The 18,513-nt window shown below is 35.7% G+C and overlaps 1 protein-coding gene across 5 annotated transcripts in view; it reads left to right on the plus strand.

Annotated features, from left to right (window-relative positions):
- Positions 1 to 7,155, plus strand: part of trp (transient receptor potential) — a 38,327-nt gene extending 31,172 nt beyond the window's left edge. For 2 of the 5 annotated variants that reach the window (XM_081973135.1, XM_081973132.1), the window contains exons 15-17: positions 6,262 to 6,591; positions 6,650 to 6,793; positions 6,843 to 7,155. In XM_081973135.1, coding sequence (XP_081829261.1) covers positions 6,262 to 6,591; positions 6,650 to 6,793; positions 6,843 to 7,114 — 746 coding nt within the window. In that variant the 3' untranslated portion in view covers positions 7,115 to 7,155. Of the gene's footprint in view, positions 1 to 6,261; positions 6,592 to 6,649; positions 6,794 to 6,842 lie in introns of those variants that run through there. The other 3 variants (XM_081973134.1, XM_081973133.1, XM_081973136.1) reach the window with 3 other exon arrangements.
- The last annotated feature ends 11,358 nt before the right edge of the window (positions 7,156 to 18,513 follow it).

Below are 18,513 nucleotides of genomic sequence, written 5' to 3' on the forward strand. Positions count from 1 at the left end.
GTCAGAAGGTCGAGAAACTTATGTTTAGCATGACTTGCGTGAGACGTACAGGGTAGCCAACTAAGAATGCGGAGTACTGTATCAAGAAAACTAAAAATGATATATGTTTGAGACAAAAATTTTACAAAGTAATATGACCATATAAGGAGTGACAACAACATTTTTGGTTTCTTAGATACTGTTACGATTTTCCCGTGGGTTCACACAAAGTCAATTTAACTCAACAATTAATAAATTTATTTACACTTCAAAACACTCCGTACAATAATTAACACAGCTACTAAAAACACTACTACAATTCCACAATTACTCCGTTATTTAAACTTTAACGCGTTCCCAAATTCACTACTACCACTACACTACACTGTCGTCGACGCCGCTTCTTTTATATTCGCAAACCACGTTCTAGAATGACCGCGAAACGCTTCGCGATTTGCTTCGAATAATCAAGATACTTCCAGGAGTCGCTTCCTAAGTGTGGCCTACTTTAATACGCGCCCGGCCAGATATTGCGGCGCATCGGTTTCATTGAGTATCGAGCATAGTAGGCCCAAACCGTAACACTGCCCCCCTCTTAAAGCTGATTGTCCCGATCCGCTTCATCTAATCCCTGGTATTTCTTGAGTCTGTCCAGATGGACAATTTTCATCTTGCCTTTGGGGCTGCGTTGGACTCTGTAGGCGACGTCGTTTAACCTTTTTACCACATTGTAAGGCCCCTCCCAGTGTCGTTGCCATCTTTGACTTAATCCTTTGCTCCTCCTGGGTTGAAACATCCACACAGCATCACCTTCCTTATAATTGCCACCAGTTGGTCTGTGGTCCAGTGTCATCTTCATACGGTCGTTGTTTGGTTTCATCCTCTCTCTCTCAAGTTCCCGAATTGTGATGGATTCATTCTGTAACGAACACTGGTCACACCGTTTACACCATTCCTCAACGTCCTTTCTGAAGTTAATCCAGTAAAATCGATCTCTTATTCTAGCCAAAGTCTGGTTTACTCCAAGGTGTCCTCCTCCGCGACTGTCATGTAGTTCTCGCAGCACATTCTCTTTGCAGGAATTGGGCACTATTGTTTGGTAAACAAAGCGTTTTCCGTCTGGACTTTCCCATTTGCGAGTAATTAAGTCATCTCGCAGTCGAAGCGAATTCCACTGCAACCAGTAACCCCTTACTGTTGGTCCATATCTGGAAATCTGTTGCCAATCCGGTTTCAAATCCTTCTCCAACCATCTTCTGATTACTTTCAAATCAGAGTCTGAGCGCTGTCCTTTTATTATGTCCTCCTTAGAAACGCAGCTCTTCATTCTTTTTGTAGCCCCTTTATCTGTCACCATCGCGATTTGACCAATCCTCCAACCATTATGAATTTGTCCTTTCCGATACCTTAAGTCACTATCCAAAGCTTGACGATCCTCTACATATCGCGGTAAATGTCCTTCCGGGTTCTTCATTTCCTGCTCCTGGTTACGCCAGTTCTGCGGGGTCGGTAAACGAGACTGCTGTCTGCAATTCCATTGGTAATGTCCTTTACGTCCACAAATATAACATGTAATGTTTCTTTTAGCAGAGGAGTTCCGGTGATTTGTTCTGATGTCCTGGTTTCGTCGACACTGTGGGTTTGGAGAACCAGACCGCTGTCTGCAATTCCTTCTATAGTGTCCTTTGCGTCCACATCGAAAACATTCCACTCTAGTGATCGGACGTGATCGCTCTAACTGTGTGAACTGACCATTTCCTAATGATGCCATTTGTTGTACTAATTGGCCGAATATTGATTTAATTTCATCTATTAATGTAGCAACATGTCCGGCTGGCGGTACTCTCTCCTCTTGAATAGTCTCTGGCTTTAAGTCATTGCACGCAGCTTCAACTTCCAGCGCTCGAACCAGTAATTCGCTGCTGTTGCTCCCTTTGAACATCTTCAGCCATTTCTTTACCTCCGTATCTCGAATCCCATCTACAAAATACTGTGCCACACATTCTTCTTGGATTTCCTCCGGGACGGCTGGGTAAGCCAGATGCACAACGCGACGAATTTCGGCTTCAAACTCTTGTAAATCTTCATCAGTTTTCTGATGTCTTGCCCTTAATTGCGTTTGATACCTCCTTTCCTATGTTGATCCCCATAACGACGTTCTAATGCAGCTACTAATGCTTCATAGTTGCTTCGTTAGGCAATAGGCACAGTCTGTAACAGCTCCAATGCAGGTCCTCGTAATGCCACCACCAGTGCTACAGCCATTTCCTCGTTACTCCATCTATTTGCATTTGCAGCGGCCTCAAATTGGAGTTGGTACGTTGCCCATGAAGTTTGACCGTCGTATGCGGGAGGCTTGATATTGTTGAGCCCGTTTCCGGTGATCACTGTAGAGCTGGCTCCTCTGCTGTCAATTTTCCGCTCTAAGTCGCGTAGCTTTATCTCTACATCATTCTGAATTTGATTAATGTCCTCCCGAACATCATTCTGAATTTTATTAAGACTATGGCTTACATACTCTTGGATTTCTGTCTTGGTCCCCGCTAGAACGTTCAATATTTCTACGTTACGCTTTTCTTGCCGCTCTCTATCTTCTTGACGCATTTCTATATCTTGTTGTAGCATTCTTTCTTGTTGTTGTCGAATCCTTTCTTGTTCTTCCTTGTCTTGTTGTCGGATCCTTTCTTGTTCTTCTTTGTCTCGTTGTCGAATCTCTTCTTGTTTTTCAAGCATTGTCATAATAGCTGCAAATTGGGCCTCCATATTTGCACTTTGACGTCTTGTTATTGGCATAAAATAAATTGAACACACCACTGTTTCGAAAATCTCTAGTCCGGTTCTGAACACAAGTCTTAAACCCGAAGTTTAGTTCAAATTCACGTCGCACTAAAGTCTGATCGCACTTCTGACACCAATTGTTACGATTTTCCCGTGGGTTTACACAAAGTCAATTTAACTCAACAATTAATAAATTTATTTACACTTTAAAACACTCCGTACAATAATTAATTCAGCTACTAAAAACACTACTACAATTCCACAATTATTCCACTATTTGACCTTTACCGCGTTCTCAAATTCACTACTACACTACTGAAACCGCTTCTTTTATATTCGCAAACCACGTTCTAGAATGACCGCAAAACGTTTCGCGATTTGCCTCGAATATCAAAGATGCTTCCAGGTGTCGCTTCCTAACTGTGGCCTACTTTAACACGCGCCCGGCCAGATATTGCGGCGCGTCGATTCCGTCCCGAATCGAGTGCTCGTTCGGAAGTATCGAGCATAGTAGGCCCAAACTATACAAACCACGGTGGAAAGTTTAATTTCTGTCTCAAGATAAAGTTCTACCTAATTTCTCGACAGAAATCAAACACTTTTCACCTGAGTATGTAATATAGGGTGGTCCAGTTTTAAATGTCAATAAATCACTATTTGATAACAAATCAAAAAATAAGTTGACATGAATTTGGAAATTTTTCTAAAAAACGCACACAGTTCTCCAAATTTTAGTTTAAAAAATCGCTTTTTTCTATATCTGTTAGACCGTAAAACTGAACATTTAGGACTTCCAATTTTGTCCTGATTAGTCTAAAACTTGTTTGTTTGATACTTGGAATAGTCATAAAATTAGTTTTTTTATACTACTCACACCATTTTTGAGTGTCTAAAACTGGATTTCAAGCACTAAAAACAGTCCGGAAAGCAGAACAAAGACTGTTGCGCTAAAACTTATTTTTAATACTAAAAATAGGCTAAAAGTTTACTTTTATGCCTTTAAGAATATAATGAGAGTCCAAAAGTCTATTTGCAGAACTTTAATTGGTGGACAACTCAATTTTCTGGACAGAAACAAGTCTAAAATTCAATTTAACACTGGAAACTGTCCAAATTAAATTTTTGGACTAATTCATTTGTAAAAATTGGTTTTCAAGACTAATATTGTAGCATTTAATAAATAAATCTTAGAAATACTTCGCTTTTTTGCACCGATGACTGCAGAAGTCAATTAAGAGTGAACAAGCTTAAAATGGCATTTTAATACTAAGGACAGTGTACAAGCTAGCTTTCAGGTCTGATAAGTAAAAAATTTTGTAAAAATAGTCTTGAAACTCTATTTTTCAGGCTGAAAACAGTCTTAAAGCACTAAAAACAATCTACATTTTTTAGAAATGCTCGAATTCTTAGTACTGAGGTGTCTAGGAGCCAATTTAATAGTGACAAAGCTTGAAATGGCATTTTTAAGCCTATAAAGAATGTAAAAATTGTTTTTTATGTCTGCTATTTCAAAAACTTGATATAGTCTTGAATTGAATTTTCCAAGCAGAAAGCAGTTTTGAACCAATAAAAAATGTCCAGCCTAAGAAAATGAAAAGCAAAGCAAAAAACTTGAAAAGTTAGTCTTCAAGTCAATTTTCATGAACCTAATGTCAATATCCTGTATTTAAGACTATTTTCAAGACTAAACTATTAAAATTTGTCTTTGTCAAATTATGTAAAAGAACTTCAAATGCAAATGTTAAACTTCTGAAGTCACTTTTCATTGGTTCAGAGTCACTTTTTGGTGTACAAGTCAATTTTTAAGGTTTAAATGAGTGAATTTGTAGTAAAAAAAATCTAGAAAAAGTAGTTTTTCATGTCTACTCTTTGACGACTGACTACAAAGACTACAAAGAAGAGAGGAGTTTTTAAGCTTCGCAAGTCAATTTTTTTTTGTTTTCAAGTCAATTTTCAGGACTAAAGTCTTTAAATTTGTCTGAAAAGTATGAAAACTGGTTAAAAGGACAATTTTTAAGATTCTTAAGTCAATTTTCACCGTTTTCAAGATAATTTTTAAGTTGGGTTGAGTTGGTTTTGGGCCTTATCTCCTAAACAAAGTTTTAAATCAGGATTCTGTAATATACTTTCTGTTTTTAAATTGAACAAGAAAATAAAAAAATGTTTTGAAAAATATCCAGTGACGTACGTAGAAAATAAGGCGGAAAAATGAAAACTGGTTTTACGCCACTGGACAATTTCGACAAAGGTCATTAACATCACATAATGAGTATTAATTTCATAAGAGCTTTTTATTCTGAAATTTGAAAGAATTTTTCTTAGGAAGGCTTTTTCAGGAAAATGACATAATGAATGTAAACTTATTTTTTGATGGGATATCGAATGGTGAATTATTGACATTAAAAACTGGACCACCCTGTATACTAATTATTTCATACTATATCATAATACTATAAAGGCTTTCACGGCCGGTTAAAACTGAAATACAAAAGTTATCCGGGCTTATAAGCCGTGGTCCAATGGAATTTCTTCCTGACGTTTCGTCCACATCTGCGGCGGGCAAAAAGGATTTGCGAACCATCAGAATTAGTAAAGGAGCTTAAACATCTGGAAATGGTTTTCGGATGGAACGGATACAGTAGAAAGCAATTCAACAGAGCCACACGTCCAAGAAACATCGAACTACGTAAACAACAAACGGGAGATGTTGAGGAGAAAGTTGGTTGGACTTGCTTACCATACATACACAAGGTCACGGATAGGATTGGAAGGATTTTAGAAAAGCACAAGGTCAATACGGTCTTGAAACCTACCCGCACGATACAACAAAGTCTCCGATCGGCCAAGGACAAACGGGATCCTTTATAGGCTTCTGGAGTTTACAGGATCCCTTGCAGCTGTGGATCCGCATACATTGGAACGACTAAACGGAGTGTCAACACAAGAATAACAGGTGTAGATGTCTTGCGCCAGACACTGTGCGCGCCGATGCAAGACCGTCGTGCGCATGTGCAGCCCCCCACGGGTATAAATACGACCGACGCTCCATCAGTCGAGCCAGTCATCGTCGAGAGGTACGGAAGAGCACTTCGACCGTTACGTCATCGCCTTTGATAATGTCCGCCGCAGATATGGACGAAACGTCAGGAAGAAATTCCATTGGACCACGGCTTATAAGCCCGGATAACTTTTGTATTTCAGTATATCATAATATGTTCTATTACGTAGTCTGTTACAGTCCGGGAAATGTTTCATTACGTTACTAGTCCGGCAAAAAATGAGTTCGTTCGCCTCAGTCGTTTTTGTAGGTAAAAGTTTGTAATTCGCCGCAAATTGCCCGTTACGAGGATCTTTCTGACCGTAGGTTCACCCTTTTACGCGCTTGAATTTAATAGTTGGAGTTTGTATTCGTTTTTGAATTATTCGGGAATGGGAAATCTATTCGCGTTGTCCGTTTGTCACTATCTCTTTCCGTTTTCTGACACTGGCAAATTTTTTTTGCAGTGTCTGGCAAAAAAGGCAAAACAATGGAACGCCGCCTGCTTAAAGATTTTCACATCGGCATCGTGGAGGGCATCGTCAGCGAGATTCAGCAAAACGCGGACGAGCCGAAAAACGTGTTTGGTCAAATCGCCAAAGTGTTGGGCCGACGCACCACCTTCAAATCGAAGAAAAAGGACTGGAACGAGCTGGTGCGCAAGAACACGGTAGCACGTGACCCGATTGGATCGGCTCAAGAAGCGGAAGAGTCGCGGAAGAAACGTCAAAGTTTGCGCAAGCACATTATCGCAAACGTGCGCGAATACGCGCAAATTGAGGACGAAAAGTTGCTGGGTGAGCGTACTTTTACCGCATAAAAGTCGAAATTAATTACAAAATGGTGAATGTTTAGAGTATAATCCGAAATTGGTGGAGGTGCCGAGAGGGGCGCGAGTGGCTTACGCCAAATTCATGTCAAAAAAAATTGAGCAAGAGTACAAGAAAACGGAGGCGGAAGAGCCAAAGGAAACGAAAAAAGTTGCTGTCAAGTTTGTTGGTAAGTGTCAACTGTCGAAAAAATTTATTTTTTTGATTGAATTTTTAAGGCGCAGAGGCAGCAGAAGAGCCGAGTACGGATAAACCAGTCGAGCAAACCCCAGAAACTGTTAGTGACGTCATTTCCGGTGTGAAAGAGGTCGAAACAAGGGACGGTGACATGACAAAGGAGGACGTGGTGATGGAGTCGTCAACTGTCAAAAGTGATGTGGACGATCGTCAAGAGGGCGCTGGCGTTGATCACGTGACACGCAGTTCACCGCCCGCCATTTTGTCGATGCGATCGAAGTTGACCGGTCAAAAACGTACCGGGTGGATTTAATCCATTTTTTTTCAAAAATTAAAAAAAATATAAAACAGTAATTTATCGTTTTTTTTTCTTAAACTTGTATTATGTGGTGGTAGCGCATCCACCACATTGCCAATAATTTTTTAAATTTTTATTTTTTTACTGCATGCCTATTTCACATTGTGTCAAAAAATGTTTTATTGTAAACAAAGCGCAATCATAATGACGTCAAGATTTTTAAAGTAGAAAACGAGGTTTTTGATACATTACCAAAAACTGTTTTGAAGTTTATATTTCTTTTAAACGAGGCTCAACTAAACATTTTTTTTTAGTATAGTTATTTCACACACTTTTTCTTAACCCCAGAATTTTAAGAGTTTTTTAATGTTTTTAATTTTTTAATTTTTTTATGGAACAAAACGCATTCTCTTTTTGAGTATTTTTTTTTTGTTTAAATCAAGAGATGAGTGTCAACAATATTTTAGGACCTCTATTTTTAGTAACAATGATCATTCCCCATAATGTCAGCATTTTTTTATACAGGGTAATTCAAATTCGACCCTCACCATTGGGATCTCAGAAACCATAAGAGATACGAGACAGCTTAAATTGGGGCAAAGTTGCGCAATTTAAAGCTCAACCAAATGCTGTTCTAAAAATTTAGATTTTCCGAGTACTTCCGAAGATATCCGAAAAAAACTGAAAATTTGATTTTTTGTTTTTATTTATTTCTAACCTTATTTGAAGAGATATCCCAAAACTAAAAGCATCTTTTCATTGCCACTTTTTCCTAGCTATTCGATGATGGACTCAAATTTGCCACACGACGTTTCGTTTTCTGTCAGTCATCATCAACTTTCTTTTTTCTTATGGGCGCCATATTGGATTTTTAGCCCACCAAATAGTACGTTTTATTCTGATTTTAGTGATGTATCATAACTTATGATTTGCTTCATAAATAACAAAATAATTCAATAAAAACTATTTTTACTTTAGTTATTGGCTTTGAGTTAATGGGCCGTTTTAAAAAATGTCATTATTTGACAGTACTTGTCAAACACGATAATTCGGACGATCATTAGATCGTCAATCATAGTTAAAAATGTATCTAGAAAAGAAACCCCCGAAGAAAATGTTATTATTATACAAGCGTTGCTGAACTATTTAGGTTAATCAGAAAAAGAGATTTGTTAGCATTATCTCTAACTTAAAAGGCTTATTTATGTTTCCAAGAGAAAGATCATCATTTTAGGAACTTAATTTTTTGCCAAGTTTCAATTTTTTATAATGTTAAGTGCAAGTTTATAGTTATTTATACAGTAAGCGACAAACCATTTTTTATTCATTCATATTTATTCGAGTGAATAAACCGGTTTAAGTCACGTGTCTTATACAGTATTTTTTTAAATTTCGACTTCTTATATTAAAAAAAAAAAACTAAAATTACAGTTCTATTAAATTTGCACCGCGCCCCGTAGATGTAACATTGATGTTTGTTTGTTTATCTACTCCTAGCATGGTAATCATTCATTACATAGCTCATTTTGAGTTACGTAATGAGCGATTTTACCGCACTAGTGCGATAATAATCGATTTTATCGCACTAGTGCGATAAAAAAACTTTAAATGAAAATTTCTGCTGTAATTGTTTATTGAATTTAAACATAACTTTGATAAAACCATGAACAGACCTATCTTAAATAATAACTATATTTTACTTTTTATAAATATTAAAAGTGAAATGAATTCCTGAATTAGAAAGTTCTTGGATCGAATTTACACAAAAAAAAAAGGCTGGATGAACTATAGGTTGCTGCCAAGGTTTCAAAGTACACGAGTAACACTTTTTCTTGAAAGGGACTCTTTATGTTCTTGGTCTCGCACCAGGTGACAAAACGTTGATACATTTTTTCATATTTCTCCTTTGACTTGGCAGGCAACAAGCCAGATACCACGTTTGCGGCAGCTTCTTCAATATCTGACGGAAGTTCTTCAGACATGTTCATAACGAAATGCACTTTTAAAAATTTGTGACTGACACTGTTAAATTGTCGCTTAAGTGATATGTGGAAACAAATGGCCACCATAGCAACAACACCAAAACAGTACAGCGTAGATGACAAGATTTAAGGGTAACAAATAACTACCCGTAGCAAGCATATACGAGACGTTCCTAAATAGTTCACATTGCACAAAATATGAATTTTTTTCTTACTTTACGCTGCTTCTGATGGTCGTAGATAAAATGTTGTACATCACCCGTGGGGTATGGCAAATTAACGTACTCGTGTGATCACCACAACTCGGTCTACGACCTCGTCGTGGCAACACTCCCACTCCTGACTATAAAAATGCTCATACCCCACTAGTAATGTAAATAACTATTACATCTGTAAATAGGCGAATGTCATTCAGAGTAATTTAATAGTTATTTATACAGCAAGTGACTTAAACCATTTTTTATTCACGAAAAGAACGACTAGGTCCACAACCGGTTTAAGTCACGTGTACACCTTTGTGACTAAGTATGTTCAGGCCAATTGCGTGTGACAAGTACTACCAAGTAATCTTCATAAAACGGCTCATTCACTGAAAGGTAACAAAGATAAAATCTCTAAAAGCTCTAATGATCGTCCGAATTATCGTGTTTGACAAGTACTGTCAAATAATGACATTTTTTAAAACGGCCCATTAACTCAAAGCCAATAACTAAAGTAAAAATAGTTTTTATTGAATTATTTTGTTATTTATGAAGCAAATCATAAGTTATTATACATCACTAAAATCAGAATAAAACGTACTATTTGGTGGGCTAAAAATCCAATATGGCGCCCATAAGAAAAAAGAAAGTTGATGATGGCTGCCAAAAAACGAAACGTCGTGTGGCAAATTTGAATCCATCATCGAATAGCTGAGAAAAAGTGGCAATGAAAAGGTACTTTTAGTTTTGGAATATCTCTTCAAATAAGATTAGAAATAAATAAAAACAAAAAATCTAATTTTCATTTTTTTTCGGATATCTTTGGAAGTACTCGGAAAATCGAAATTTTTAAAACAGCATTTGGTAGAGCTTTACATTGCGCAACTTTGCCCCAATTTAAACTATCTCGTATCTCTTATAGTTTCCGAGATCCCAATGGTGAGGGTCGAATTTGAATTACCCTGTATATAGGGTGGACCATAAGCTGGCAAATTAAAGGTGTGATTTTATCATCAGGAGTCAGACACAGACAGACAAACACATACTTTGGCCCTTAAGCAATCTTCAGTCTTCTTTCTCAGTCCATCAGAAGAGATTTTGATGTTTTTGTTTCATTACAGCTGTTCTCCGCGCTGAGACAAAATCTACAAATGAGTGGTGCCTCCAAAGCATTTTATTTCGCAAATCAAAAATTTTAGTTAGAGCTTATTAAAAAAAAATACATGAAAAAAAATCATAAACGTAAAATGAATGAAAACTATCGATCAAAATAGTTGATACCTTTATCGATTAGTTTTAGGTGAGCGAATTCTAGCTGAACCGAAGAAAGAACCGCTTCACATGGTGCCTCACATCATAGCCTGCTCCTTGAGCTCAGTCAATATTTGCTGCCTGTTGTGCGAGCTGCCGCCCCCAGCCCTTGCCACGGCAACATGCTTCTGGCTGTTGTCTCTGGTGTTTAAAATCCTCTTCGGACTCGCTGACAAACTATTCTGTTCCCCAGCTTGGCCCAGTTTTAAAATCAACTGTCGCTTTTTTTCCAGCGTTTTGAGAAGCTTTTGCTTAATCCGTGCGGATTCATCCTCGCCTATCACATTGATAATGGTGCTGTCCAGGAGCCCAATTCTAGAAAGAATCGAAAATAGTTCGTGCACGGTTTATTTCGATTACCTAAATCCGTATACGAAAAATTATTCACATTCACCAACAATAATCGAAAAAATACTCGCATTCGATGAACGTATTCGAACATTAGTACGTGGCAACATCGATAAAACCACAAAAAAAAAAGAAAAGTCATTACAAGACGTTACGGAAGGAAGAACAGGGAAAGAAAAAATGAATATAACCTTAAAATATTTGTTAGTTAGAGTTACCAATTCAAGTCTGATAACTCTTTGAAGCAAAACATTTTAATGATGCTGTTAAGACTTTTTTCTCCACTGAAAGGGCAGATACTCTTGTTGGATGATGTATGTAGTGTGAAACAATATTAATAATGTCTTCAAAAAATGCCTTATTTACTCTGTACAACTTCAAAAACTTTTTATATTTAATTCACTTAATGGATTTTCTGCAATTTTGCGACCAAACCTGCTTACAGGAATTTCTGCTACTGCTTCTTCTAAATAATTGGCCACCAACAAGTTGGCATTCCACTGATTAACTCGATTTAAAGCTCCCATTTTAAATTTTGCAATGCTATTTGTATTAAACAGTTGAAATAATTAAAGTAAAAAGTACAACGCAAATAAATAAAAACATAGACGGACTGAAGGCCGGAAATGAAAACAGGCAACAAATAACTTAACGACTTTTCTATTCTGAGCTGCAAACTGGAAACTTGACAGAACTGCCCAAATTTAATTTTTTGTATAATATTCGATCATTCAACCAATGAATTCGACAGGTTTAACCCCAATCGTTGCTTTCGTTCGAACATTCGAGCCAAGAAATCAAGAAGAACAAGAAGTATTAATACGAATACATCCAGTTAGCATTCGCAAATTCGTGACTTATTTCGTGAATTGGGCCCCCAGAGATGAGTCTAGGTTTTCTGGCATTAGAAATGTTGCTGCAGATAAACTGTCAGTCTCTGTACCTTGGTGTCTGTTCAATTTTAATTTCTACAAACATACAACACTATTGTTGTATTTCTACAAACATATTGTTTGCATGTTGGCATAAAGTATTTTTATATTGAATGTTCTACGAGTTAATAGTGATTGTTTGTTTTAGTTGGTCATAGTCTTCACTGTTAGGAAGGAGCAGGTTGAACATTAAAACATACATATGACTAACGAAGAAAACAACTGAGGTGTCAATATCATAATCTTCGGTAAACTATTTACGTAATTTTTGTGTTAGTCGTTTTATTAATTTCATATTTGTACGTATTTATTATAAAGTCCTGAGTTGTTATCGGTTTATGGATACTACTCTCTTTTGTCACCGTTTCTGACACCTTGAGGTTGAATGTTGTCCTAGACATTTATTGAATTTGATTGGCGTTTTACAATCTTCTGATCGATGCTCAAAAGAATTGCATTTGCTGATGATCACGATTTATTTTTATTTTCTTTGCATTATGTGGGTAGTAACTCAAAATTATTACTAAATAAACTTGTTTTGAATGTTTTGATTACAGAATGACTGACGGCGATTTGTTATGATTTTGGAAACCGGTTTCCGATGTTAATCTTCTATGTCCAGGGTGCTCTTGAACACCTGGTATATCCACTACCAAACATTGCCGATATTTTAATAACTAAGCAAATGGCAGTATTTTTCTACATTCGATCTACTTCTGATGGTTTTAAGTGACCGTAAATTTTTTCTCGGTGTAATTTTCTTATAAAACCTCTGGCTACCAGATTTGAAAGTAATATGCTACCAAATGTACAATAAATTGAAAAAAATAGATTTTTATTTTTTACCTCTACCACGCTGTATCTCAAAAATGGAGTAATTTTGGACTAAGGTAAGTTGCTTTAAATTGGCTTATTTTGATGTCAGGAATATGTCATAGTATTTGACCCATTACACAGGGTGTCTCTAAAAAGTCTGTACAAAATCCTATGATTTTTTCCTGATGTTAAAAACTAAAAATCGATTTTTTAAAATTTATTGTACGTTTTGTAGCATATTACTTTCAAATCTGATAGACAGAGGTTTTTTAAGATTTGAAACCCGAATTTAGACACTTGCGGAAAGCGGAAATGCTTTATCACCCACAATATAGTAAGGTAAACAAACATTTGTATTTTCTAGTATAGTGGGTTGTGGTATATTCAGCTGATTTTTTTTTAGTTTTTCATACAAACTACATTTCTGGTATACTCCGCCTCGTCTTCCTTGAGCACCCACATCCACATAGAAAAACCTATAGTGGGCATCACAAATTGCCATTATTATGATGCTAAAAAAGTTTTATAATTATAAAATATGCTTTCACTATTGGGAGGGTTGCTGAAAAATAGATTAAATGAAATAATTATTAATTATAAGACACCAAATAATTCTGACCTGTATTTGAACATGGTTCACATCAATACTGAGAAATGCAGTTTGGCATATTACACTGTTGGTAAAACTGTCTATTACAATCTGTCCATTTTTCCTCATTAAAGGTGGGAAATACTATTTCTTTGCATAACTCCTCCCACAATGCTGACCACCCGAATTCTGTTACTTTTACCTAATCGGTAGACATAGGCTATACTAGTCATGTTATCCTCAGAAGCTAAATACCTAACCTACTTAACTAAGGATCGGTACTTTCACCTTCGGATAAATTTATTGTTAGAATAATTTCCATAGAAATAACAAAATTGACCTATAGCAGCTTCTCATTCCACGGTTTCCATAGAAATTATCCTCAGAAAAAAGTTATTCTGAACTGAAAGTACTCACCCTAAGACTACTAGTACAGCTAATTGCTCCTCTGGGGATATAGGTTCTCTAACATAATAAATTTTTTCAATCCTGCTCATTACTTTTGAAAGAAGATTGGAAAATTGTGATTTGGTCATTCTAAAATAATTGCTTCTTATTCAGAGTAAAATATAAACTTTGAGTTTTTCGCCTCCTGAGTGTGGGTCTGATCCAGTATTTTGGTTTACATCTTTGGTTGCATTTCCATCTTAGGTATAAAAATAAAGCCAATTTTCGTTTCATATTTTTTGTGTACCCCATATTTGGGGTAGAATGTATGTAAGCTGAGTGTCTTAAAGATATGGGTAATGAGAGGTAACTAATTATACATAAATAATAAAGCGACGCTTTTATAACTTATAACTGACGTTAATCCTAAAAAGTTGCTCCAACCCCAATTTTGGTGTCTCTGCATCTTACCCATTGCTCAAAACTAATTAATTAATTAGTTCTACCCCTTTGATTCTTGCAGTTTAGCTAAGTTGCCCCGATTTTTTACTGAACAACTATCACAACGTCATTAGTCTCAATATTAACCTGGATCACGTTTCTCTCTCTCTTCCCTGATTAGTAAATAGTATTTAAGTTGTTATGATTTTGTTACTAAGTTTTAAGAACTAACCAAAAGTAGATTTATTACTTTTGTTTTCTAAATACACGGCCGTTGCTTTGTTTCCCAGTTTATAAAAACAATTGCAGCCCTACTATTACAGTCCCACAAACTATTGGGTTCCCCCTTCTGATGGTGTTTTGATCTCAGGAAGGTCAACCTCCAGTATTCCTATGTCAAGTATTTGTTAAATTCGTATTTCAAATGCACTTGATTCTAAATGTACATTGTGCATACAATGTTGCTTTAAGATTAGAGACACTTTAGTTGTACTTACATAAAAGGTAATCTAAAACTGTATCTGGAGCAATCTATTTTAATACCGCAAGCACTAAACAGATAAAAAATGATCTTCCATAAAGTGATTAGAAGGCCACAAATTGTGCAAAAATGGGTTTATTCTCGTACAATAAATTTATTTTACAATATCAAAAGATATTCCAGTTCTACAGACCTTTCTGAAGGATATATTTATGTCAAACCCAAAAGATAAGTCCGATTTTTTTGTGTTTTACTATAATCTGAATTTGTTGATTGACACCGCTTTTGTCCCTGACTGTACCAAAATTTTGTAGTGTTTTTTCAGGTTATATTAATATCTGTCGCAATCAGAATATACAGGGTTATTCACGTTATTCGACACGAAAAATTGTGACTAAACTATTCACCACAATACTCATCCACAATACTAGGATAGAAATACTTATTAGAGGTATCTTATAAAAATATTTTCAAGATGTACCAGTGGTCCCAAATGCAGAAATTTGTCAAAATTGTATTTTTTCAAATACCTAGTAGCTGAAAATAAAAAAGAACTACATTGAGGTTTGATACCTGTAAACTTTACAGTTTCACAGATATTCGCTAGTTTGTAAAAATGTGGAACAAATTTTAACGTTTAATCACTCAACCTCTGTTTGATTTTTATTAACCAAAATTGGCTTGGCACTGCTAAAAAGCAGTTTTATGATTCATGGGTGCTAAAAACCTCATACATGTCTCATAATTTTAAGTCGAAATCTCTCAAACTCGTACTGATTTTGAATAATTTTTCTACCCCTTCAAAAATTAAACGAATCCAAACTTTTAATTTTGTTTGAAATGACAGTTATAATAGCAAATTAGAGACGTTTTTAGGAGTATTTTCTTTAAGATGTTTAATAATGTTGCTGAAGGATTTAAAAACAGAGTAGGTATGTGTACGTTTATAGTCGGATGGTCGCTATTTTAAACAATTTTTATGAATTGCATTTGTTTCTTGAATAGCAAATATACAAAATATTAAACCACTATTTTATTCTAAGCTTTATTTAGATTACACTCATAGGTATGTAATAAAGAAAGAAATCAGGGCGTCAATTTTTGACATCATACGTTCATTTACCTATACGTTTATATGTAAATATAGATGAGGCAATGAGTTTCAAAACTCGTTACTTTTTTCAGAATTCGCAAACTATGTTTTTTGAACTGAACTTTACCAATTAAGCTGTTTCCTTGTTGTTGTTGTATTATATGGGTAAAATAAATAATTCATGTGCGAAAGTTATTTTTGTCACCAAAAAAGTTTTGCAGGTAGGAAAAATAGTGACTTGAAAATTATGGTAATTTTAGCATTTTGTTAAAATGCTTCTAAATATTTTAACTGACGTACTATTAAAATTATATTGACTTTTGCACATTCTAGCAAGTGTCTCCAATTCCGAGGTCTTATCAGGTCAGGATTTACTTTCTCTTGTAGATCTTTTTTAACTTGTTTAACATCCTTACGCTGGCCTTTCTGTTTCACAACGAGTACTGTTATTAGTCGGAGTTGCAGTTACGGATGCATAAGACGATCTTGTCCAAACATCGTTAATGTGTGCCGATTGTGTCCCTTTCAAGTTAGCAATTTCCAACTTAAGTTGCTTATTTTCTTCCAATAGATGATTCATTTTCTCACTCATTTCAATAGTTTTTTCCAGTAAATAACCCAATGTTTTACTCATTTCTTCCATAAAACTCTGATCGACGTAATCATCCACTCGACTTCTTTTTCGTGTCCTTGAAGGCCAGCCTCCTTGTCCTCTCCATAAGTGTCCAGACAACGTTTGCATCTCCAAGTTGCTCTTCGCAAGTGGAACCCACGATAGTCAATATTCTCACATTTACCACGATAACAACTTTTGCACGACGTACATTGAATCATATTTTTGATATCATTAAATGGCAACTTACATTTCAAACAGTTCTCACTAGTATCATCAATAGGCACGTCACCTCCCATCCTCCAAACTCGTCGAGTTTCCGGCCGATAAAATTCCACAAAAATGCTTTATTACTATTGTTCACACTTAATTCTTAATTTGCCACCAGGTGCTTAACTGTTAAGACTGAAGCTGCATGCAGATCGATTTTATGCTTTTAATTTCACTAATACTGCGAAAATACCGATTTTGTAGCTATTTTTAATCCCAAATTTAACGAAAATCCGAGAGCTCACTATCAACAGGTCTGCTAGATATCGTGCACCAAAGTAATGACAAAATTCTCAAATAGATATTGAAAAAGAGATATTCGGATTCCAGTTGTCACTTGGCTATACCAGAAAAAAAGTGTCGAATTTAAAGCAAATTATCTATCTCTATCTACTCTCTAGTATACCTCTACCTGCTGACGTAAAACTCAGTTGAAAATCAAATCTGTCATCCTCAAAACCCCCGAATATCAAATTTTACCAAATAATTTCAAGTTGTTCACGAGTTATTTAAAAAAGACCATTTTAAAAAACTAACTTTCACCCCTTGTATTTCTGTTTCCGTTGACAATTCGTCTGAGGTAAGTTGTGCTAAATCGAATTATTTTTAAAAACTTCGTATTCCCTATCGTAGGATGCTCTTAACTTTTAGGTAATAAACTTCCCTTAGCTTGTGCTTCATTTTCTTTTAGATTTTCTAAAATTTTGTCCAACTTTTGCCATTTTCACTGACTGACGGGACTATCAAAATCACATCATTCAGGTAAAATAAATACTAAACAACATATCTGTAAAGGTATACCTTACTTTCAATGCCAAAAACAGTAAATATTTGCTGAATTAGGTACAACATAAAACATTATATGGACCACAGGCGTTAGGGAGGAGGATCCCTCGGGCCATAGGCCCTTTGGCTGTTTCGGTCTTCAGAGCATTATGTTCTCTCTAACGCCCTTGGTACATAAATAGCTTTAAAGTGCTTAAATAGCTATTTATGTAACCAGTTACGAAAAGTTCGATTTTGTGTAACGAATGAATGTTTGTAGGGCGAGCGCAGCGAGGTCCTACAATTTGAATGAGTTACACAATAAGACATTTTCGAAACGTGTTGCATACATAATTTTTTCTAATTTTGACCAAAAAGCTGTGAAAACCATTTTTTAAAGTGATTTAACACAAATATTCACTTTCATACCACCTTGTATAAACTGTGACAACGACATGTTATGATGGATGTCGCCCATATGTTTCTACGGAAATGCATAAAAACAGGGAGTGATGAAATGAACTTTTCATAACTAGTTACATAAAGTGATTCTTTTCGTAACTAGTTACGAAAAGTAAAACGTTTTGTCACTTTAATCAGTTTTGAAAAGTGTCACTTTATATGCCAAAATTAGAAAAAATATTTTTTTCCACTCCTACAGGGATATTGGTTAATTCCTTAAAAGTTTAGATAACGGATAAGTAGGCAATTGTCACCGCTTGGACAAATATGGAATCATAGGCTTTACGCCAGTGAGATATGAAATAGACCAATCACAGACTTTTTCATGATACGACTCTGAAAACTTTCTCTAACGTCAACAACTGTCTCCAAAGTCTTACGATGAATCGTCTCCGAAGAACAGCTGCGTGCGCGGCTTTTTGGGACACCCTGTACAATACCCGTAAAATTAACTTGCCGACAAATGAACACATTATTTCAAGACTGTTACATTGTAAAGTGCTTTAAGTTAGATTCCAAATACTTCAAAATCAAATTCATTAACAAATAATGCCTTATCACAAAACAAAAGTAGTATCCTCCAGTAAACCTATGTCAAGTATTTGTTAAATTCGTATATCAAATGCACTTGATTCTAAATGTACATTGTGCATACAATGTTGCTTTAAGATTAGAGACACTTTAGTTGTACTTACATAAAAGGTAATCTAAAACTGTATCTGGA

This window comes from Ips typographus, linkage group LG2 (assembly GCF_016097725.1).
Source record: "Ips typographus isolate SLU linkage group LG2, UJ_Ityp_2.0, whole genome shotgun sequence".
In the NCBI taxonomy this organism is placed as follows: domain Eukaryota; kingdom Metazoa; phylum Arthropoda; class Insecta; order Coleoptera; family Curculionidae; genus Ips; species Ips typographus.